This window comes from Bos mutus, chromosome 5 (assembly GCF_027580195.1).
Source record: "Bos mutus isolate GX-2022 chromosome 5, NWIPB_WYAK_1.1, whole genome shotgun sequence".
In the NCBI taxonomy this organism is placed as follows: Eukaryota; Metazoa; Chordata; class Mammalia; order Artiodactyla; family Bovidae; genus Bos; species Bos mutus.
In genome coordinates, this window is record NC_091621.1 from 96,231,224 (window position 1) to 96,255,206 (window position 23,983).

The 23,983-nt window shown below is 39.9% G+C and overlaps 1 protein-coding gene and 1 pseudogene across 2 annotated transcripts in view; both read right to left on the bottom strand.

Moving 5' to 3' along the window:
• Positions 1–23,983, bottom strand: part of DENND5B (DENN domain containing 5B) — a 221,512-nt gene that overhangs the window by 17,300 nt on the left and 180,229 nt on the right. For both annotated transcript variants that reach the window (XM_070371293.1, XM_070371294.1), the window contains 4 exons: positions 23,810–23,888; positions 15,876–15,957; positions 4,702–4,830; positions 2,016–2,137 (listed from right to left, as the gene is read on the bottom strand). In XM_070371293.1, the coding sequence (XP_070227394.1) occupies positions 2,016–2,137; positions 4,702–4,830; positions 15,876–15,957; positions 23,810–23,888 (412 nt within the window). The remainder of the gene's footprint in view (positions 1–2,015; positions 2,138–4,701; positions 4,831–15,875; positions 15,958–23,809; positions 23,889–23,983) is intronic.
• On the bottom strand, positions 4,839–15,834 carry LOC138987968 (glucose-6-phosphate 1-dehydrogenase-like; annotated as a pseudogene).

Sequence of the window (23,983 nt, forward strand, 5' to 3'; positions counted from 1 at the left end):
CATCAAGAGGCTCTTTAGATTAACTTTACTTTCTGCCATTAGAGTGGTATCATCTGCATATCTGAGTTTGTTGATATTTCTCCTGGCAATCTTGATTCCAGCTTACAATTCATCCAGTCAGGCATTAACTGCTATATAAGAAGTTATAGAAGTTACATAAACAGGGTGACAATTTACAACCTTGTCTTACTTCTTTCCTAATTTTAAACCAGTCAGTTGTTCCATGTAAGTTTCTAATTGCTTCTTAAGCCACATACAGGTTTCTCAGGAGACAAGTAAGGTAGTGTGGTATTACCATTTCTTGAAGTATTTCCCACAGTTTGTTGTAAGCCACACAAAGGCTTTAGTGTAGTCAATGAAGCAGATTTTTTTTTTTTAAATTCCCTTGCTTTCTCTATGATCCAGCGGATATTGGCAATTTGATCTCTGGTTCCTCTGCCTTTTCTAAACCCAGCTTGTACATCTAGAAATTCGCAGTTCACGTACTGCTGAAGTCAAGCTTGAAGGGTTTTGAGCATAACCTTACTAGTATTCAAAATGAGTGCAACTGTATGGTAGTTTGAACATTCTTTGGCACTGCTATTCTTTGGGGTTGGAATGAAAATGGACCTTTTCCAGTCCTGTGGCTGCTACAGAATTTTCGAATTTGCTGGCATATTGAATGCAGCACTTTCAAAGCATCATCCTTTAGGATCTGAAATAGCTCAGCTGGAATTCCATCACCTCCACTAGCTTTGTTTGTAGTCACATTTCCTAAGGTCCACTTCACACTCCATGATGTCTGGCTCTAGGTAAGTGACCACACCATCGTGGTTATCTGGGTCATTAAGATCTTCAACATTCAGCAAGATTCTGAAGTCTTTCTGAATCATCAAAGTTTAATGATGTTCAGTTTAGTTAAGTTGCTCAGTCCTGTCCAACTCTTTGCAACCCCATGGACTGCAGCACACCAGGCTTCCCTGGCCATCACCAACTCCTGGAGCTTGCTCAAACTCATGTCCATCGAGTTGGTGATGTCATCCAAACATTTTGTCCTCTGTCGTCCCCTTCTCCTCCTGCCTTCAATCTTTCCCAGCACCAGGGTCTTTTTCAGTGAGTCAGTTCTTCACAACAGGTGGCCAAAGTATTGAGTTTCAGCTTTAGCATCAGTCCTTCAGATGAATATTCAGGACTGATTTCCTTTAGGGTTGACTGGTTTGATCTCCCTGCAGTCCCAGGGACTCTTAAGAGTCTTCACCACAGTTCTAAAGCATCAATTCTTCAGCACTCAGTTTTCTTTATAATTCAATTTTCATATTCACACATGACTACTGGAAAAACCATAGCTTTGACTAGACAGACCTTTGTTGGCAAAGTAATATCTTTGCTTTTTAATATGCTGTCTAGGTTGGTCATAGCTTTTCTTCCAAGGAGCAAGCATCTTTTAATTTCATGGCTGTTCAGTTACATGTTTATTATTATCATATACTGATTCTTTGAATTTATGTGTTTCAGATAAGACACTGCAATGTTTGTTTAATAAAACATTCCTCTTCACATCAACCCCATTTCCTACTGCAGGATGGGTTTTTTGGTAAGCAGACTCTGAGTCAGAAATCAGCATGAAGAATGCTGCTTCTAGGTTCAACATGTGAGGAAGAAAGGGTGGGCTGAGGCAGAAACTGAGCTCTGATGCTGTGAGTCCTCAGCTGATACCACAGTGACTTCTGGGGCAGCCCAGGGATCAGGCAGGGATCCTGGCTGGCTTTAGTAGGACGGACAGCCTCAGGGATGGTAGTTTTCTTTGGTGAGACATTCCCCAAATAGCCGAGGGTGTCTTCAGGAGGTGGGGCTGCTGGGCTGTAACCTTTATTGCTAAATGGAGATGGGGTTGGGCAGGGAAGGTTGGGGGAGGGGTGGATGTTACAGTGTCTGTCTCACTGAACTGTGGTATGTCTCACTTTTAAAAATATAAACTCTTATTCCATTAGTCATCTGAGCAGCACTTCACTTAACATTCACTTCTCCAGACTTACTGATAGTGGTGAAGACACTGGTGAAGCAGAAATAGTCCACAGCATTGAGGGAAAGAAGATGGTAAAGAAACTGCTCTCTTTCTTCTTCACAACGGAGAAAAGCATAACGTTTATAAAGCTTCCTAGGAAAGGATAAGACAAACACAAAGTAATAGTATTGTGTATTTTTCTTTATGTCTTCCGCTAAAAAATACTTCCTCTTAGACAAACGATGAGTAGAAACTTCAATCTAGAAAGAACAGACAATTCATAAAAATGAATGTATATACGTTAATATTTTAACCTACTTAGTAATTAAAGAAACAACCTCCTGTGAATTCATTTTGTCCATTAAAGTAATAAAGATTTAAAATTAATGATCAGTGCTGATGGGGGTGTATGTGGGGGGTGGCAGTGAATAACAGAAAGTGTAATCTGAAAATTTCAGAAAAGCAATTTGTTGGTAATATTTAAGTAATTAAAAATAATTATTCTTTGACTTATTAATTTTATTTTAAGGACTCAGTCCTAAGGATATAATATGAAATGGCAAAGATTTACTCACAAATGTCCACTTGAATATTATTTGTAAAAAATAAAAACACTGAGTTGGCCAAAAAGTTCATTCAGGTTTTTCCAACCCAATATATCATAGTATACTAATTTAAAATAAAGTTTAGGACTTTCCTAGTGATACAATGGGTAAGAATCCATCTGCCAATGCAGGGAACACAGCTTCAATCCCTGGGTCTGAGAAAATTTCACATGTCATGGCGCAACTAAGCCCAGGCGCCACAAGTACTGAGCCTGAGCTCCAGAGCCTGCAAGCTGCAACGAGAGAAGCAACAGCAGTGAGAAGGCCACGCACCGCAACTAGAGAGTAGTCCCCTGCTCATGGCAGCAAGAGAAAGCCAGCATGCAGAGTGAAGACTCAGTGCAGCTAAAAACAAATTTTAAAAAATCTGTTAAAAAAATTAAGTTTAAGAAGAATTTTAACAATAACAAAACTACTACTCCCCACATCTGCTATTAATAGCCTATGGTGGATTTTTTTTTTTCCTCATCCCATGGCTGAAGGACATAACATTCACTAAAGATAAATTTTAAAAAATACTGACTAGTTATAATCATCCATATTATAGTGTTTGGAAGATATCTTTCTGGAAAATTTAAACCACTCTGTGTTTCAGATGTTTCATTTCAAATAAGGATTGAATTTTAACTGAGTAAGAAAAAAACTACTGCTCCCTAAAACAGTAACTTTTTATTAAGCATTTACATTTAAGCATTTCCCAAGTATTTCATAGTTATTAATATATCTAATCCTCGTGATCACATGAGAGGTAAGTCTATTAGCATTCTCCTTTTACAGATGAGGAAAAGTGATAAAATGAAGTTAAGGATCTTGCCTAAAAGGCCATTCAAATAGTGAATAGTAAAGGCAGTATTTGAACACAGGCATTCAGATTTCAGAGACTTTATGACATAGAAAATGTTATGGTATAATATTAACCTGAAAAAAGGGTGAGCTGAATTGCAAATACAGTATAATCTTAACTAAGAGAACATGCATAGAAGGAAGTACAGTAGAAAACATGTAAGATACTTAGTAGTTACCTTTACGTAGCAACATTTTTAAACGACTATCATTTTCTGCTTTGTACTCTGGCCACAAAGGGCAGAAGACTTATCAGCAGGGATAAGGTGTGGGGAGTGTAGTCAGTTTTAAGAGGAGACGGTCAGGTTCACAGGCTGTACTTCACATCATATATTCTTTATCTAACTCATTCTTTGGATATTAAGAGTCATCCTAAAATGCTCCAAGGGATAACTAACTCTACAGTGATACATACAAATTTAAAATCACAAAAAGAATTGGGTTATGGTGGGATTCCAACACTCTCGTGTTTGAGGTCTCTGCTGAATCCTTTGCATGCCTTTGCTCTAGAGAACCCCAAAGCCCTTAATTTTCAAATTAATTCTACTATATGTATTATCATCCAGGTTTCTGATGGAGTAAAGGGAATCAATCAAAACAGTTAATTAACTAATATGCTCTTGACTGGTTTACTGGCTCTACACTACTAAATATAAGTATTGGTAAGACTCTCAGAGAAGCTCTTTACTATGGACCTTTTAATTTTTTTGCTACTCCTGGTTTTGTTGTGATCTTCACAATATGATACAAGGTTTACACAAATTCAACCCATCTTTTGGGTATTTCCCTTGTGGCTCAGCTGGTAAAGCTTCCCTTGTGGCTCAGCTGGTAAAGAATCCACCTGCAATGTGGGAAACCTGGGTTCAATCCCTGGGTTGGGAGACCCACTGGAGAAGGGAAAGGCTACCCATTCCAGTATTCTGGCCTGGAGAATTCCTTGGACTGTACAGTCCATGGGGTCGCAAAGAGCTGGACACAACTGAGCCACTTTCACTTTTTGGATGCTACCATCAACCTGTGGGACTACTTAGCTTTTTTTTCTGAAAAAGGTAGCACCATCTGCCTCTGGCTATGAAATCTGTACCCTCCCATATATAATCAAATAGGAGGTCATGACACAGAGTTTCTGAAACATGTGCCTGTTAGAAAGGAAGAGTGCATGTGCAAGGAGTGAACAACTCATGCTAAAGAAGGCAGCCTGTCAGTCTATGCAACTTATTTTGTAGGCATAGGTCATAGAAACAGAAATGCCTCGAGGCCACCTCTTACTTTGTGAGCAGCTGGTTAGAGAGCAACTGCTTGAGATGCTGGGACAAGACCTTCTTTTCTAGAGACAATCTTATCCATGCTCGAGCTCGTCCGACATCAGTCTTGATCTCACTCATGTTTTGAATATGCCTAAAGAATAGTAAAACAGCAAAGATGTTAATCCTAAGGCTAACCTTGAACTGGAAAAGAATTGAAGAATTACAGCACTTCGCACAGAAAAGTTATTTTCTACTTAGAGGGAATAGGCCACACACCATTTATGCTGATTAAACTTCAAGTGTTCCATCTGAATCATGAAATTAGTCCCACATCAGAATTACCATTACAACATGACCAAACAGACAATATCCTAAGATAAAGCACTTAACACTCATTTACTCTTTCAGGTTTTATTTTGTTCTTGTTTCATGCTTGCAGATACATATAAACTGGCAATCAGTTATCCCTGACCCTCAGAAAAATAAAAGTAATAAAACAGGCTGTATATTCATGCTCTTACTCAAAATAATTGTTCTACAGTTTAATTAAGTCTCTGCTACAACTTTAATTCACTGAATCATTTTTCAAATTGCTCTGACAACATCTGGAAAATATGAAGTTCCATTTTCTATGGCATTAGAAGAAAAGCTGTATTATACTAATAAATTAAAAATTCTTAAAAATTTGAAAGACTTAGGATACTGTGTGGCCACAAAAAAATTGTGTGATCAACCTCCAAATGAACATTCAGTTCAGTCGCTCAGTCGTGTCCGACCCTTTGCCACCCCATGAATCGCAGCATGCCAGGCCTCCCTGTCCATCACCAACTCTTGGAGTTCACCCAGACTCACGTCCATTGAGTCAGTGATACATCCAGCCATCTCATCCTCTGTCGTCCCCTTCTCCTCCTGCCCCCAATCCCTCCCAGCATCAGAGTCTTTTCCAGTGAGCCAACTCTTCACATGAGGTGGCCAAAGTACTGGAGTTTCAGCTTTAGTATCATTCCTTCCAAAGAAATCCCAGGGCTGATCTCCTTCAGAATGGACTGGTTGGATCTCCTTGCAGTCCAAGGGACTCTCAAGAGTCTTCTCTAACACCACAGTTCAAAAGCATCAATTCTTCGGCGCTCAGCCTTCTTCACAGTCCAACTCTCACATCCATACATGACCACAGAAAAACCAGAGCCTTGACTAGACAAACCTTTGTTGGCAAAGTAATGTCTCTGCTTTTCAATATGCTATCTAGGTTGGTCATAACTTACATATATGTATAAATTAGTATTCTGTGTTGAAGTTGATGCTATGCCCAGCAGGACTGAATTAATCTTCCTAAATTATTCCCCTCCTAGGAGGAAAGAAGGATTGAGCAGGAAGGACAAATCTAAGGGACAGGGTAATTATAGAAACAGTACAATGAGTCACTGAAAAGTCTTTGTGATTGTGACCCACGATCCTTTCCTTTGATTTTTTTTTAAGTACAGAATGACTTATCTCAGCTGTTATAATCATTGCAGATTCTGATGATTCCAGCATTCATAAAAAGGAATACCCTCCTTGTAAAACACATCTCTTCCCCCTGCCCAGTTTTATTGAGATATAATTGACACACAACATATAAGGTACACAACATAATGATTTGACTTATATAGATTATGAAATAATGATCACAATAGGTTTAGTGAACATCTACCATTTCTTATAGATACATTAAAGACAGTTTTTTTCCTTGTGATTAGAATTTTTACAATTTACTGTTAACAACTTTCATTTACATTGTACAGCAGTGTTGTCTTGTCATGTTGCACAACACATTACATCCCTACTAAGTACTTAAAATTCAGAGTTTACACTTTTTGACTGCCTTCAGATGATCTCCCTCCAACCCACCTTGGCCTCTGGTGATCACAAACCTGATCTCTTTTTCTATGAACTTGTTTGTTTTTGCAGTATAACTGACCCACAACACTGTGTTAGTTCCTGCTACACAACAGTGATTTGATTTCTATACATTTCAAAAAGATCACTATGATAAGTCTAGCTGTCTTCTGTCACCATACAACAATATTACATAGTTACTGTCTATATTCCCCACACTACATTTCATACCTGTGACTAATTTATTTTGTTAACTGAAAGTCAGTACCTCAATCTCCCTCTATTTCTCTCCTCTCCCGAAGCCCCTGCCCTCTTAGCAGCCACCTGTTTTCTGTATCTATGACTGATTATGTTTGTTTATTCGTTTTCTTTTTTAGATTCCACGTATAAGCGACATCATGCAGGATTTCTCTTCACTTAGCATAATGCCCTCTAGGTCCATCCATGGTATAATACACACATTCTTACTTCTCTCCTTCCTTCTTTCTCTCTCAATCCCTGGATGTAAAGATTTAGCCTCTCAATCCAGGGCACCTACATATGATCAAACACTTTTTTTATTCCATTTGCTGGTTTAATGACAGGGGACTGAGGTCGGGCATCCCACCTGCTGCTTGGTTTCCAGTGGGGAGGACATTCGAGGGGGACATTTGAGGAAGCCAAGATGGTGGCGGGGTGTGCTGGGCAGCCTGGAAGTTCCTTCCAGGGGTGACCAGGAATATCAAATAGCACTGAGGCTGGTGCAGAAGCAACTGGGCCTTCCTCCTGAGTTCTGAGGAGCCTGCTGACAGCCATGGCCCACTGAGGCCTACCACTGCCCCTACCTATGGTCCTCTAACTCCAGTCATCTGGAAAGAGCCAGGACAGATGAAGAGCCACTCTTCTTTCTTCCACTGGGGCTCAGTTTTGTGGACAGAAGCTGGCTCACTGGCTGCTGGGGATGGTCACAGTGTGATTCTCTTGCGCTTGTGGTTGAAGAATGTAACTGGGCCCAAGGCAGTCATGGTACAGTGTGGCCAGAGCCTGGAGCCGGTATTGTGAGGCTGATGGTTATGGTCTCAAGGTCCTCCTGAAATGGGGTCAGACAGTGGGAAGGACAGAGAGACAGGCCAAGGTGGGTTGGGGTGGGGACCAGGTGCTCAGGGCTCAGAGCATGTGGCATTCACCCACTTGTTGGTCCCTTTGTACTGGAAGCCCGTTCTCTTCATCAGCTCATCGGCCTCTGTGGGGCCTGGGCTACCACAGATGTAGGGGATGGGCTGGGGATTCTTGCGATTGATCTGGTGCAGCGGTGGGGTAAAGATGTACCCGGTCTGCTGAAGCTCGTCACTGCACACAAAGTGCATCTGGCTTCCACCGAACATGTCCAGGATGAGGCGTGCTCATATGCATCAAAGAGCTTCACGTTCTTGTATCTGTTACTGTAGGTGAGGTCCAGCTCTGACTCCTCAGGGTTGAAGAACACGCCAGGCTCCTTGGTCATCATCTTGGCATACACAGCCTCCTTGGGCTGCACATGGATTACCAGTTTGTTGCATTTGCATTGCTGCTAGAAGACATCACCAGCCACGTTTAGGCACTGCAGACACACCTCGGTCTTGTGCTAATTCAGGGCTCTGCCGCAGCACAGTATGAAGGGCAGCCTATCCCACCTCTCATTCCCCAGAGAACATAAAAGCCGCAAAGGTGTCAGTGGTGGACCCATGGGGCACCCTGGGGTCCTCTGGGTACCCTCTGGTGGCCTCACCTTCTTCAGTGGGGTTCTCCATATATTGGCTCAGGACCACATTGCTCACCTGCACCTTTGATATACATTTCAACACCTTGACCTTATCATCATGGATGTTATCTGAGTTGGTGGAGGTGGGCTTCTCCATGGCCACCAGACACAGGATCTGGAGGAGGGGATTTTGCATCACCTCCCAGATGATCCCAGATTCACTGAGGTAGCTCCACTGGCCCTCAGTGCCAAATGGCTCCTTGAAGGCTCCATGCAGGCAATGTTGTCACGGTTCCAAATGGGGCCTAAAGATCCTGTTGACAAAACCTCAGCACCATGAGGTTCTGGACTACCTCCTTACCCAGGTAGTGGTCGATGCAGTAGATCTAGTTCTCACAAAACAGGGAGGCTGCGTGGTTGGACAGCTGGTTGGAAATACGCAGGTCCCTCCCAAAGAGCTTCCCCATGATGATACGGTTCTGTCTGGCTCGCGCAGGTGTCACAGATGTTCTTGGTGACAGTCCTGTAGCCGCTGGGGAGCAAGGCCAGGTAGAAGAGGCACTAGCCTGCAGACCCTAGTGGAGAGCGTTCACGCCACTGTTGAGGTGCTCCTAGGAAGCCACGTCATCATACTGGCTGGCCATGTAGGAGCTGTGGGCAAAGAACTCCTCCAGCTTGGGCTCCTTCTCTGGGGTGGACTTGCTCTGCTTGCGGATGTTGGCCACTGTGAAGTGGGAGTCGGTGTAGCCCACAATGAAGGTATCTTTTGGCAGAAGCCATCCTGGAACAGCTACCAGATGGTGGGTAGATATTCCTCTTGAAGAGGATATATACATATTAAGATATATTGTCCCTGATTGATGGAAAGAATAGCTTTGGCACAGCTCTTCCCACAGTATCCCACACGTCTGTGTCTGGCTCAGAGCCACCTGCTCTGCCATGATGCTCTCTGTGCTGGGTGCCCGGCTGCAGGTCACCTGTGGTCCCCAGTACTGCACTTCCATGTCTGGATGCCTTGTGAGTCCTCATGTGTTCGCATGTGTCCCTCCCTCCTTCGTCCTGAGGTTTGGTTTTCTTGTGTGCCCTGGGCAGAGGGTTCCATTTCTGCAGTGTGATCACGCCCCTCGATCCCAGTTGTAGGCCAGCCTTCTTCAGCACACCCCCCACCCCTTGCTAAGGTCACCTGGTCAGGTCAAACCAGCCCTATTAGGTAGCCTCGTGGTGGCTATTCCCCCAGCAGGGTCAGAGCTAGGGAGGCTCGCAGCTGCAGCTTCCCGTCTGGGGCAGACTCCCATGCGTCTGATCAAACACTCTTGATAAACAAAATGTAAAATAAAGCATTATCACATCACACGAGAGGCTTAAAGAAGTGGCTGAAAAACACATCAGAATGAGGAGATAAAAGAAAATTCTGTTGACATTTTCGTGTTAACCAACCTCACCTCACCTCTAAGAATGTTTTTCAGAAATTATGACAGACTTAATTTATCTTTAAAGGGCTAAGACCATTACACGTGGTCACAAATGAAGAAAACTGGGGTCAGGCAAGCCCCATTTACACCCTGATTATGGTGGTGGCAGCAGTGGTGGGCACTTGGACAACCCACATGGGCACAGCCAATATGAGCCTAGGAAACAGCATTGGCTCTTCCTCAACCCTGACATTGCCCAGATGAAACAGCTGACTAAAAGCAACACTGGAAAATGCTCAGGTATTTACCACTTAACGTTCCACAGTACTTACAAGGTCCCCCCATGAGCTCAGTGCCAGATAAGAGTTCACAGGATCCAGGAATACCACGCTGTCAAAGTGTATCCACCCAAAATGAATCTACATGAAGTCTGGTAAGTACTTATGTTGGATAATCTTTTCCTAAATATTCTTACTGCTCTAACACAGTAAAATCTACTGAAATTAGTCGTATGCTGGCCTTAAACTGGAGACATAATAGATCAAGAATGTCAAAATGGGACATAATAATTTGAAAAACAATGTATGGTTAAGGAAAATGGGCAGGATTGGAATACATAAAGTGAAACGTATTTTCTTTAGGTGGCTATTAGCATTCCCCTCATAAAAATGTTTGCACTTTTTTTTTTTTGGCAGGAGGCACGGGCGTCAAGAGATGAGGCCACCAGACTCTTCTCAAGCCCTTTGTTTACTGGCACTAGGGAAATTTCTTTGCCTAAAAGACTGCTTCCTAATGTAATTAATTGCTTTATTGCAGAATCTTCAAACGCTCACAGGATATCATCTGAATTGCTCAAGCTTGCATTCAAGGCCCATGAAGCCTTGGCCTCAACATATTTTCCTATTAAAAAATTCTACTCCAAGCAGTTAACTCATAGACTTGTGTTTTATTACCTGAAGTACCTACTTTCTTTGAGCTTCCTTATTTGATTCTATTCATTTCTGAAATCCCAGCTGCTTCTAGAAAGCTTTCCTTGACCTTGACAGCCTTCAATGATCTAATTTATGAAGTTCTATAGTCTAATTCGCATTTATCATGCACTGTTTACTATTTTATCATTTTATCCTGGTATACATATTTCTCATTTTGACAAAAGCTCCCTGAGAATGATGAGCCCAATACTTCTTACTAGCCTTGCATCCCTGTTTGTTCCCTATAAGGCCTAATGTATATTAGAAGCTCAGAAAACTGTTGCTTTGTAAAAGTCTATATCTAATTTTATGCTTTAAAACAATTTATGCTGTTACTAAACTTCAAATCTTTTAAAATTTTTTCTGTACAGTTATACCATTCAAATCTGTTTTTAATTGGAATAATTTTATTATAGGTAACTATAATGACATTCAGCATAATATTCTAGAAGTCATTACTTCTAAAATAGATCCTGTTAATTCACAGTAAAGTATATATAGTGTGTGGTTTAAATACCTTATTTACTTTATTTGTTTCCAACCCTGGTACAAAGCTTTCTAATTTTTATGTATTCTGTCTTACCCGATTGTCACAATATCTAGTGAGAGGGAGACCATCATTATTTCACTTCAAAGATGAGGAAACTGAGATTCATAGAGACTAAGTGACCCACCCAAGACCTCAGAGGTAATACATATTATTCTATATGCCACCCATTTTCTACCAAGCATTTCTTCATGATACTCACATTCTTGGAGAAGTTCTCTCTCTTTAGACCCAGAAGAACCAGAAGAAAGAACTCCAGGTACCACCATGACTGGTGCTCCTTATCTGTCAGCTAGAACTGAATGGATAAGCAGCATCTACCTGATCTAAGTTGAGTCAGTCAGATTTTCTCACACAAACTGGAAATTAGTACACTGAAAAACCGAGTCAGTCTTTGCTGAACGCTTAAAATAAGACAGGTGTTGAGGCCAGGGCTTGGGAGAGCATGTTCACAGTAAAGCAAAAAAGGAGGGAAAGGGGCAGAGGAGAGGAGAAGCCCGCACAAGTGGAGGTAAAAGCAGGGACAATTTACTTCCAGTGAGATGGACAAAGCTGTTTCCAATCCAGCAACAGTTCTTGGGCTTGGATTCTGGGAAATACCCTTGCATATCTCCCATAAACCCTCCCATAAATCCTCCTTTTTCGTGAAGCTAGTTTGAACAGGCTTCTGTTGCCTAAAACTTAATGATTCTTGAGAGTAGAAGCAACTAAGTTTGAATCCAATTTCCCGAATCCAAAACTGGTCTTTATTTCACTGTTATCACCAGTGAAAGCCAGAGAAATTATTTTTATTAGAGAAATTAAGGAATATTTATTCGAGAAATTAAGGAATTAGCCAATTTTAGTTTAAGCCCACACTCTGTAGTCATAAAAATTCCTCAAATATTCCTTCCTAGGGTAACAAAATTAATCATGCTTATTTTAACCTTAGTGGAGAATAAAGCTGATGTTCACAAGCACATATGCAAACATTATTTATAAAAAGATAAAAGTGACCATCCAGTTTACTGTCAAGTAATTTATTCCCATCTTTATAGGAAAACCAAGTACTTCTAGGATATACTTAAGACATCCTGCTCATTTGTTGACATATTCAGAATATCTATACTTAGATAACAGTACTAACAATCTCCTCAATCATGTAATATTCTACTATACCCCTCATTATTAATTACATTTTGTCATTAACAATAAAAGTTGGTTTGAATGTCTAGATGATATACGCATAGCTACTCTGGAAAGAAATTAGTAATAATGATAATGGCATGGTAATACTCCTCTTTAATATGTAGATAATCTGTATAATTATTTATTGTCCCAAGCCTTTCTCTTTGGAAGAAAAGAAATCATTCTATTATTGACAGTACAGTGATACCTAGTATCTATGAAAGTCCTGGGGAATTGTCAGATATACTAAGATAAAGGGGATAGCCTGTAGACATATCTGTCCTGGACTCATGCCAGCTGCTGAGCAATCTGGTACCAAGACTCTTGACAACTACAGGGACTCAAAAGTCTCTAAACTGCCCATGTCTTTGCCTCAAGACAGAAATTTCGGAGACAGGAGTTACTGGCAGGGCACGAGGCCAATAGAGTGTGAACTCTGAGATCTATGTAATCTAATCTTTAGAAAACAAGTATTTTTTGTTTATCTGCCAAAGTTTAGCATATTACTTAGGTATTTCTCTTTAAGGAAAAATGTCCACATGAACTATCTAGATTGCAACTAGAGATTACAATGAAGTTCTTGCCTAAGAACTTAGAAACAGAAATAAACATATCCACTGAGATATAAGTAAATATATTATGAAAAAGGGGCTCCCCTGGTGGCTTAGTGGTGAAGAATCTGCCTGCTAATGCAGGAGATGAGGGTTTGATTCTTGGGTCTGGAAGATCCCCTGGAGAAGAAAATGGCAAACCACTCCAGTATTCTTGCCTGGGGAATCTACTGTAAACTTAATACTTTTTCCTTTGTAATTAATAAATTCTTGGGGAAAATACTTTTGAGACACTGCAAATATTCTTGTTTCAGCTTAGATGCTTCAACCACTGATTTTTCTACTTCATTCTTCTATATTTATTAATTCGAGTGCTTCTGTAAAAAAGCTGTTCCACTGTATTCACTTATTTAACTATTTATATTGGAAAAGGCTCTTGGATATTCATTTTATTACTACTGTAAATTACTTTTTTTGCTCAAATTGTTTCAGCTTTGGCCATTTGTAGCCCTTTCAGGCTGGCTCGTCTTTATTACGTGATCCTACACTTTCTGAGCACTCCCTTACCAAAGATGCACTTGGTTCATTCTGTATTTTCCCTTCCTCAGTTCCTGGAATCCATCACTTCTCTAGATAGCCATGGTTCCTTTCATTGGAGAATGGTATCCAGAAACCAATCTGTGGGCACTAGCTGTGCTCACTATTGCTGGGGTATTACTACTTCTAGGCTCTCTCAGTGAAAAGAGCCTGGAAATATATCAGTGACTGCACAGAGTAGGAAGCTGGGAGAGGGGCTGATGCAAAAGCAGTAGCACAAGGGGGTGATGCATCACAATTGTGTTTTTATGAAAACATATACGACTACACACCAAGAATGAATTTCATTGTATATACATTTAAGCAAAACCCCAAACAAAAATCACTAGGATGTGAAGGGAACCCCGAATGAAATACAAGGTAACAAATAAACCTAACACTGTTACAAATGAATAATAAGACCACACTGAAGGGGCTGGAGAAAAAAAGAAGGAACCTAAGTTTTGGAAAACAGTATTTTGACTGGGTATCGAAAGGTTAATGACAAAACTGAGTTGTGCAAACACTGTGCTTAGTTAGTACCTCTGTTTCTTACAGGGGTGTGAGGCAGCAATTTCAAAACTACCTTACAGGTTGTACAAATAAGTGAATATATTACAGATAATGAGAGCCAGGTTTCTCATAGTTTGAGAAAAAAATTATAAATAAGGGAGAAGGCTAGCATGATCCCTGTGGTACAGAACTGGAATCAGGGATATCATTATGAATTTATGGTCTTAAAAATTGTATAAAAGTACACATACACACATATAAATAAATATAGAAACAGAAGTAAGTATAGATGTATATGTATGCATGAGTACACAAACATACATTTATTTCCAGGACAATTTTGAGTGCTTTACCTTTATTAACTCATTGAATATTTATACCAAAATTTTTAAGAGAAACACTATTATTTAATAGGTGAGGAAACTGGGAATATGAGCAATTGCCTTTGGCCACAGAGCCTAGTATGTGGCAGAGTTAAAACAGCAACCCTTGTGGGCTGGTTCCACAGTCTGAGCTCTTAATCAGCACGCTAGACTGCCTTTTATCAAATGAAGGGAGTTTATCAAGGCCGGACACCCCTCCCCAAACAAAACCAACAACATAAAGGAGATAAAAGTAAATATGCAGGAAACTGGAAGGAGTAGGGTAGCCTTATGTAACATGATCATCTCCTAATTAGGTTTTAGAAGTTTGGTCCTTGAGGTCACTGTTGCAAAGCTCTCAACAATCACCACCTTAAAATGATGGCTACTGTGAAATCAAGGCATTAACACATGTGGTTTTATGTTTCCATTAAGAGAGGGGGAGTGCATTCCCCTCATAGTTAGAACTATTCATCTCTTGCTGACCTCAAAAGGAATCATAAGCTACATGAGGACAACTACATTTCATCTATCAAGCAATAAGAGCATTTAAGATATAAATATGGATTCAGAAAACAAAATCCAACATTTACTGAACTCTTAGGATAAGCCAAGAACTTCTTGAAACTTTTTAGTATAATGGACTAACTTGTTTAGGTCTCATGAACTAGACAACTGTTTTTATCTTTGAGAGAAAGAATATGGGCAAACTCCAGGAGATGGTGAGGGACAGGGGGAAGCCTGGCATGCTGCAATCCATGGGGTCACAAAGAGTTGGACACAACTTGGCAACTGAACAGCAACAAGAGAAAGAAAAACTGAGACAAAGAGAAGTTACAAAAAGTGCCTGGGATCACACAGCTTGTGTGAAGTCAGGATGTGCCACTGCAGTATTATGACGCTACCCATAAGAGTTATGCTTTTTAGTTGTAAGCCTTTGATAAATCAAATAAACATCAATAAATGTTGTAACATTAAACCCATATATTTTAAAAGTTAACTAAAAAGGACCCAAAATATTCAAAAGAAAAAACTTCTGCCTTCCTCATTCAGTAAATCTATTTTAGGTATGTTGATGCCTTCTAATCACTTTTAAAACCAGTAATTGCATGTGATAATTTTCAGATTTGCATTTCCTTCAAAGGAAATCTAAGTGACAGAGATTTTTCTGCTGAGTAACTTGCTATTATTTGCAGATATTTTGGTTTATATCTGGGGATAGTAAGAATTTAAGGATACTAAAGAAGGAAAAAACAGAACAAAAGAAAATGTAAAAATAATTTAGGGATATTTAAAAAACTCTTCTCAATTGCATTTTGCCTTTGGATTTAATGTCAGGAAAATCATAACAGTACAAAATTAAAATAAATGAGATTATAAAAAATGTTTTCTTCAGAATACATAGGCAAAAAATACCATAGTCACAGTTATTTGAGCAATTTATATGAAAACCATGAATATTTCAAAAGTTATCACCATATGCTAGCACATATAACAAATACCTCATGTCTTGGATAAGAGAGACCCTGAGGGTTGGCAACATAACTCCTGAGTCAGATTTTCTTCTTTCTGGTCCAAGGGCAACTATGCAGAAAAATATCAGCAAAGTATTAGAAAAACAACAGTAGAGACTTAAAAAAAAATCTACATGATTCACATTCCACAAATAAATACTTTGAAGCTATTTTGATATGAACAAATTTTAAAGATAATAGGAAAGCTCAAATTTGTTCACCCAAATATTCCTACTTTATTATTACAGTAAACTAGCTATTTTCTTCCTAGTTAATATGGGGCTTTATCTGAAAATTTTAAATGAATCATAAGAACCCACATAGCAAATAAGACAACGTGTGTACATTTTGGCCAGAAGGGCCAGTCATTTTCTAAAGTTATCATTCTAATAGCTCTGAATAATTGCAGGAAAGCAGTGTCTGTAAATTAACCTACTAAATACGTGAATCATCTCTGGTCTCGTTAGCTACAATCATAAAATTTCCCTTTCGAAAAAACGTTTAAAAAGAAAACCTTAAGAGTTTGGATTCTTTAGTCTGATAAGTTTCTACTTCAAGTTCAGAATCCAAGTAACAATATGTTTATCATACAAAGTGAGTAACCTAAATGGACAGTTAGAAGTATAATGTCTATGAGTCATTCTCTTATGAAGCCTGAAGAGCTAACATTTATGTAAGAAGGAAAGATTATTCTTTTTTATAACAATGGCGAAACAATCAATTATTGGCTAATATATTGTAGTTGGGCTTCCCTAGTGGCTCAGTGGTGCCAATGTGGGAGATTCAGAATCTTCCCTGGGTCAGGAAGATCCCCCGGAAAAGGAAATGGCAGCCCACTCCAGTATTCTTGCCTGAGGAACCCCATGGACAGAGGAGCCTGGTGGGCTGCAGTCCATGGGGTTGCAAAGAGTCAGATACGACTTAGGGACTAAACAATAACAACAATATTGTTGGATTGCTCAATCTCACTGTAAGTGAGATTCTGTGGAGTTCAGTGCCCTTTATTTCTATTTCCTCATCTGTAAAGGAAAACTAAATTGCAACATCACACTTGGCAAATACATCATAAAATGAGAACTAAGGATGAGGTTTTCACTGTACATTAAACTTCCATTTTCTCAGTTTTTAGACACATTCTACTTTTGGGGGCTAGGATACAATATTGGAACACATAAGTTTATATGAAGCTGGCACTGAAGGAAGACAGGAACATTTTGGTGGATAAGGTTCTGCAAGATTTTGGCACTTGATGCAAGAAGCTCAACTGATACTTGGCAGGTATAACATAAGTGAACACTGATGGAGTTGCCAGGACAAAAAGAATGCAGCCAGACCAACCTAAAGGCAGTTCTTTTGAGGGCCTGCCCTACTAAGTAGGTAAAAATAGGGCATCTGTCTTGGCAGTCTGTGGAGGGAGTTTTCGATGGATCACTGGAAACACTAGTTGATCTCAATACCCAACAGGTAATAGACACGGAAGACACTATTTCAGAGATTTGCAGGCAATATGCTGTTTGTCTTCCTGTTTGAGACTATGACCACTTAAGTGTGTTAATTAATGAAAGCACATCCCTCTTATTGGAGAGAAAGTGAAATGCCTCAGAGAATGCCTCTACACCCCAGATGATTAGACAGCATGTAAGATGGCCACACATGTGGTAAGAAATGGGTTGAGAAGAGAAAAAGAAAAAGACTATGAGGCAGGAGAAAGGGGCTGAGTTACCATAATCTGGCAACTTGACCAGGGAAAGACAGGACAATAGAAGGAATCATGCCCCAGGGGGCAGAGAACAGGTGAGATACTAAATAACAGAGGAGCCTGACATTTAAAAAAGCAGCAGCATCCACAAAAAGAACATTCACAGGTCTAAGCATGTTCTCAGAGAAGGCAATGGCAACCCACTCCAGTACTCTTGCCTGGAAAATCCCATGGACGGAGGAGCCTGGTAGACTGCAGTCCATGGGGTCGCTAGGAGTCGGACACGACTGTGTAACTTTCAAGTAGACAACCTGAGCGACTTCACTTTCACTTTTCACTTTCATGCACTGGAGAAGGAAATGGCAAGCCACTCCAGTGTTCTTGCCTGGAGAATCCCAGGGACGGGGGAGCCTGGTGGGCTGCCGTCTCTGGGGTAGCACAGAGTCGGACACGACTGAAGCGACTTAGCAGCAGTAGCAGCATGGTCTGTTTCATTACCTGCAAACTGGGGACAGTCCCAATACCTACCTTATTCAAACAGATGTAAAACACTTATAATGGTGCCTGGCACAAAGTAAACTCTCAAAAGAAAAAAAAAAAAAAGAAATTTAGCTTTAATTTTGCCTCTGTGTGAAATCTTTCCTGAATATACTTTCTCCCCTAGGCACACTGTTAGAAGTTATTCCCTTTCTCTTGTGGGACTTTTAATACTGAACCTCTATCACAAACCAATCACAATTTAACACTTCTGTTACTCTTATTATTAAATTATATGCCTCTTGAGGCTTGGTCATATCCTATTCTTAGAATATCCAGAGGGCCCCTCAAAATGCTGAGCAAGTACTCATTGAGGAAGATAAGATTATTTAGGGCCAGATGGCAGAACCTTAAATAAAGCAAGCTGGAAACATCCAGAAATCCTAGGGAGGGGAAAGAGATTTTGAAAAGAAATGATATGTTTCTTAGTGCTTTTTTTTTTTGGCCACATGCTATGGCATGTGGGATCTTACTTCCTGACCAAGGATTGAACCTGCACCCCTTGCAATGGAAGTGCAGAGTCTCAATTACTGAACCTCCAGGGAAGTTCCCTACTGCTTTTTAGTCAGTTAAGTAGAGTGACAGTGTGATGGTGTGTGTGTGCACTTAGTCCCTCAGTTACCTCTGACTCTTTGCGACCCCATGGACTGGAGCCCACCAAGCTCCTCTGCCCATGAGATGCTCCAGGCAAGAATACTAGAGTGGGTAGCCATTTCCTTCTGCAGAGGATCTTCCCAACTGAGGAATCAAACCTGGGTCTCCTGCACTGCAGGCAGATTCTTTACCATCTGAGCCAGGGAAGCCCAGTGTAATGGTACAAATGCTACAAGGGAGATGAGCTAGAAGTTGTTCCGGAAGGCCAGCTTGTAGATGAACTAAGACAGTGGCAGCCAGTGAAAACAAAGAGGAGAAATATGCAGGGGAATTAAATAACTAGATTAAGGGTAAGCAAGACTCAAGAGTCAAAACAATATTAAGTATGAATATACACTGTTTTCGGAGAAGGCAATGGCACCCCACTCCAGTACTCTTGCCTGGAAAATCCCATGGATGGAGGAGCCTGGTGGGCTGCAGTCCATGGGGTCGCTGGGAGCCAGACACGACTGAGCGACTTCACTTTCATGCACTGGAGAAGGAAATGGCAACCCACTCCAGTGTTCTTGCCTGGAGAATCCCAGGGACAGGGGAGCCTGGTGGGCTGCCGTCCATGGGGTCGCACAGAGTCGGACACGACTAAAGCAACTTAGCAACAGCAGCAGCAGCATATACTGTTTTACTATATAGTATTCCATAATCATAACTTTCCTTTATTTAATCTTGATTTTGCAAATGAAAAAAATGAGGCTTAAAGAGGCTAAGAAATCTGCCACCAGAATTCCATTAATTAAAAGGGGTAGAGTATTCTGATGTCATGTCCAGTGGACTGTTACATTAAGGATGACTTTCTGGCTTGCCTGACTGAGAAGAGGGTTATGATGTCATTAAGTGAAATTGACAAGAAGGAAGAAAGTATGAAAAAAAAAAAAAAAAGAAAGTATGATTGGGACAGGAGGGAGAGGTGCTAAGGTAATGAGTTTGTTTCAGGATGAGTTGAGTTTGAGGTCCCGCTGGGCTATGGATGTCTAGGAACTAGGGCTGGAGATAGAGATTTATGAAAAACCTGCTAATGGGATAGATTGATGATAACAGTGCATTAGCTGTCAAAAAAAGATGCAGATGTCCAAACCCCCCAGTACTTCTACAATAAATGTCTGTTGTTTACGTCATCCCATTTGTGGTCCTATATAATGGCAACTGCAGGAAATTAATACAGTATTTTATTAGTAAACTTTGGAGGAAAGTTTAGAAGCCTGTGAACAAAAATGCAGATTAGGAATTAAGGAATGAGGCCATAGTTTTAATCTAGAGATCTAAAATCTAAGAAAGTTTCCATGAAGTCTCTTCTACACAGAAGAAAAATTTATAAACTATTCAAAGGTATATTTCTATTAGTATTTCTTCTTCTTTTTTTCCCCCTGGCTACACCGCACAGCTTGCAGGATCTCAGTTCCCACCAGGGATTGAACCTGGGTCACAGCAGTGAAAGTCTGGAATCCTAACCACTAGTTCAAAAGGGAACTTCTTCTTAGTATTTCTTAATTCGCTATACTCAAATGTAACAGGTTACTTTCCCCTTCAATACAAACACTGGTTTAATACTCAGCCACAAAAATGTCCTTTGTATTCTGCCTGCAAGAATGCTACTGCATAGACAGCAAGTACACAGAGCATAGAGACTATATGTATTGTTTTATAGAGTCATAATATACCCACGGGCAGGTAAGTAATTAAAGAAACTTGATGAGGATAAGACCTTTAAAGAATGACTCCAAATTCTTGGCCAGGTCTAGAATAAGCATTTAAACTACTATTTCTATTCCCTTCTGCATTCTTCCGCACTCCTTGCCAACTGTTTTAAAAGTGCATTTAAAGTTTAGTTGAAACTTATCTGAGGATGCAAGGTTTGGAGACAACACCCATGTGTAAGCTGGTCCACATTTTTAAAGGTAGAAACTTTTGGGTGATATATTAAGAATGGTCCTCTTTCTAGAATCAACTGCATTCTGAGATCCTCTCTCTAAACAGGACTTCTAACTACTAGGTACAGTAACTTGGTCAAAATTTAATGAGGTCAAAATTAAGACAGTTTTAAAAGACATGGTGGGAACTTAAGTGCATATTACTAAGTGAAAGAAGCCAATGTGTAAAGGCCTCATACCACATGATGTCAACCAAATGACATTCTAGGTAAGGCCAGACTATGGAGACAGTTAAAAAGATCAGTGGTTGCCAGGGGTTAGAGGAGAGAGATGGATGAATAGGTGGAACACACAATTATTAGGACAGTGAAGCTACTCTATATTACACTATAATGGTGGATCCATGTCATTAACACGTATCTGTTAAACCCATAGTACGTATGACACATCAAGAGTGAATCCTAATGTAAATTAACTATGGGCTTAGGGTGCTGATGTGTCGGCAAAGGTTCAACAACTGTAAGAAAGGTACTACTCTGGTGAAGAAGCAGGATAATGAGGGAGGTTATGCATGTGTCGGGGCAGAGGGTTTAGGGGAAATCTCTGAACCATCTGCTCAATATTGCCATGAACCTAAAACTGCTAGAAAAATAAAATCTATCAAAAAATTTTAAGACAGTCTACCCTGCTATGGTCCTCTTGCTAAGACAGACTTTTTCCATTCTTCTACAATCCTTAAAATGTCTGATTCTTGTTTAGGGCTGCTTCCCGGCTCAATGTTAGTAAGAGCTGTGTTCAAATCCATTGTGAATCTCTAAGGACTTGGAGGATCTTTGCATAATATGAAGACACATACTGTTTACTGCCATTAATTAGGAAGCTAAGTAGTTGGCAAACAAACTATTTTTTTGGAAAAAAACAAAACACCAGATTTAAAATCATTAAAGTCAGGGAACTGCTAATTTTTGTATAATTAGAACATACTGTTTCTCAATAATGAATTTTATTTTTAAACTGATGTTTTTATATACATTTCACACTGTCATATTTTTAAGTCCTAACTTCATGGGCTGAATCATCACAAGTGTTAGAGCAATATTTATCAAATCCACCCCTCTAAACAGACAGTAAATTTGATTTCAAAAGCTACACAGCTTACATTAATCCTACTTAGGATCAGTATAATATTTAGCTTATGTTTATTCTTAGATCACCAGCGCTTCACTGACACTTGGCAGTGCAGTACAATGATTGCATGAGGCTTTGACACATTCCGTATTTCTGAGCCCTGACTTGAGTTTTACTAGTGTCATTACTGACTGCCTGAAGCACCCTGCAAATGGCTGAGTCTCTGGTCTCTAGCTCAACCACCCATGATTTGGTTATTCAAAGCCATGAACTTCCTGGTGTTGCCTGGTAGCTGCTTACTCTTAACAGATGGACATTCTCGCATGCCTGTTTAGTAGAAGTCAAATGCCTCCCTGCCTAACAAAGCTTGGTTTTGCAACATTTCATCCTACAAATGGTTATTTCTTCCTAGGAATTTATTCTAATTAGGGTAAACTACCTTGAATATGGTCTTATGTCCGAACTGCTAAATTTTCTATGAACTTGGGTAAATATTAGAGATAATTTCAGATATGCTAATGCATTTTTACTTTTTCAGTAGGAAAAAGGACAAATGGACACTAGAGAATGCTTTTAAACTTGATCTTAATCATTATAAATATGGTTACATCATGGGACATTAAAACTTTGACATTCTGTTTAGAAGTGGTCCAGTACTCTTGCCTGGAAAATCCCATGGACGGAAGAGCCTGGAAGGCTGCAGTCCATGGGGTCGCTGAGGGTCGGACACGATTAAGCGACTTCACTTTCACTTTTCACTTTCATGCATTGGAGAAGGAAATGGCAACCCACTCCAGTGTTCTTGCCTGGAGAATCCCAGGGACGGGGGAGCCTGGTGGGCTGCCGTCCATTGGGTTGCACAGAGTCGGACACGACTGAAGTAACTTAGCAGCAGCAGCAGGGCAATGTAGTATCCAGTTCCTATTCCTAGCTGTCTCATTGGATACATTGAAAAAGTAGGTTTCCAATAATAAACACCACTTTTAGAGTAGTATTGCCCTCTAGAGGCAGTGAGCGGAATGGAAATACTGTATTTCAATCATGCAATGCTTTCTTTTCCTTCTTTTTCAAAAAATATTTATTTTTTTGGCTGTGCGGGGCCTTTGGCGTGGCACATAAGATTGTCAATCCTTGTTGCTGCATGTGGGATCTGTAGTTGTGGCATGTGGGATCCAGTTCCCTGAGCAGGGACTGAACCCAGGCCCTTGCATTAGGGGCATGGAGTCCTAGCCACTGGACCACAGCGAAGTCTCTGCAGTGCTGTATTTCTAAAGTTAGTGGTTGGCTCATGAGTTCTTTTTTTTAAAATAAGCCTTTAAAAAATATTTTTTCAATATCTAATTCATAATTTTAGAAAATGTTCCCAAATAGCTGATTCAGTATAAAACATTTTATCTCTACTAACTCTCTACTATTACTTCTACTTTTTATGAAATAGATGTTTATTTTGCTTAAAGAAAAACAAGCTCCTTTTTATGAAAAATACACAATAGGTAGAGCATCTATGAATCCTATATAATTAAAGAGCTAATGAATCATGACAGTGTAACATAAGATGTCTCATAAATTGAAGAATATGATTTCTGAAATTTTTGAAATATATATATATATATATACACACACACACACATGTTTTCTCCTCTGAAAGATTATTAACAATGTGATAAAACTTTTATTCAAGAAAAAATCAGTATACACCATACCCTAATACTGGTTAGAGTAGGAATACTACTTATATGATTCTATACACCTTATTAGAGGTTTTCAAATGTTATCTGATTTGATCAACATTATAGCCTTGGCATGGCTAATATTATTTCCCCAATCTGTGGATGAGGAAGCTGAAGATCAAAAGGTCAAGGGACTTTCCCCAGGTCTCAGAGTTAGTAATATTCCTCCTCCTACTCTACCCACTATTGGCAAGACAGGGTGAGTGGCAGTTTGAGAGAGAGAGGTGAAGACAAAGCCATAGCGACTGATTTTTGACATGGTCCACTGCTGCCAGTGCTGTAGAAACAATCAAACCAATTAATTCTCACCTGGCGACTCTGCAAGGTGCTCTTGTTTCTCTTCTCTGTCCTGAAACTGAATTAAATGTGACCACAAAGCTGACTTCCCCTGAAAGTACAAGGTATATACAATTTTTCATTTTATAAGAAACAATTCATTAAAAAATAACTTCTCATCAAACCATTGACATTGAAATGCTGATT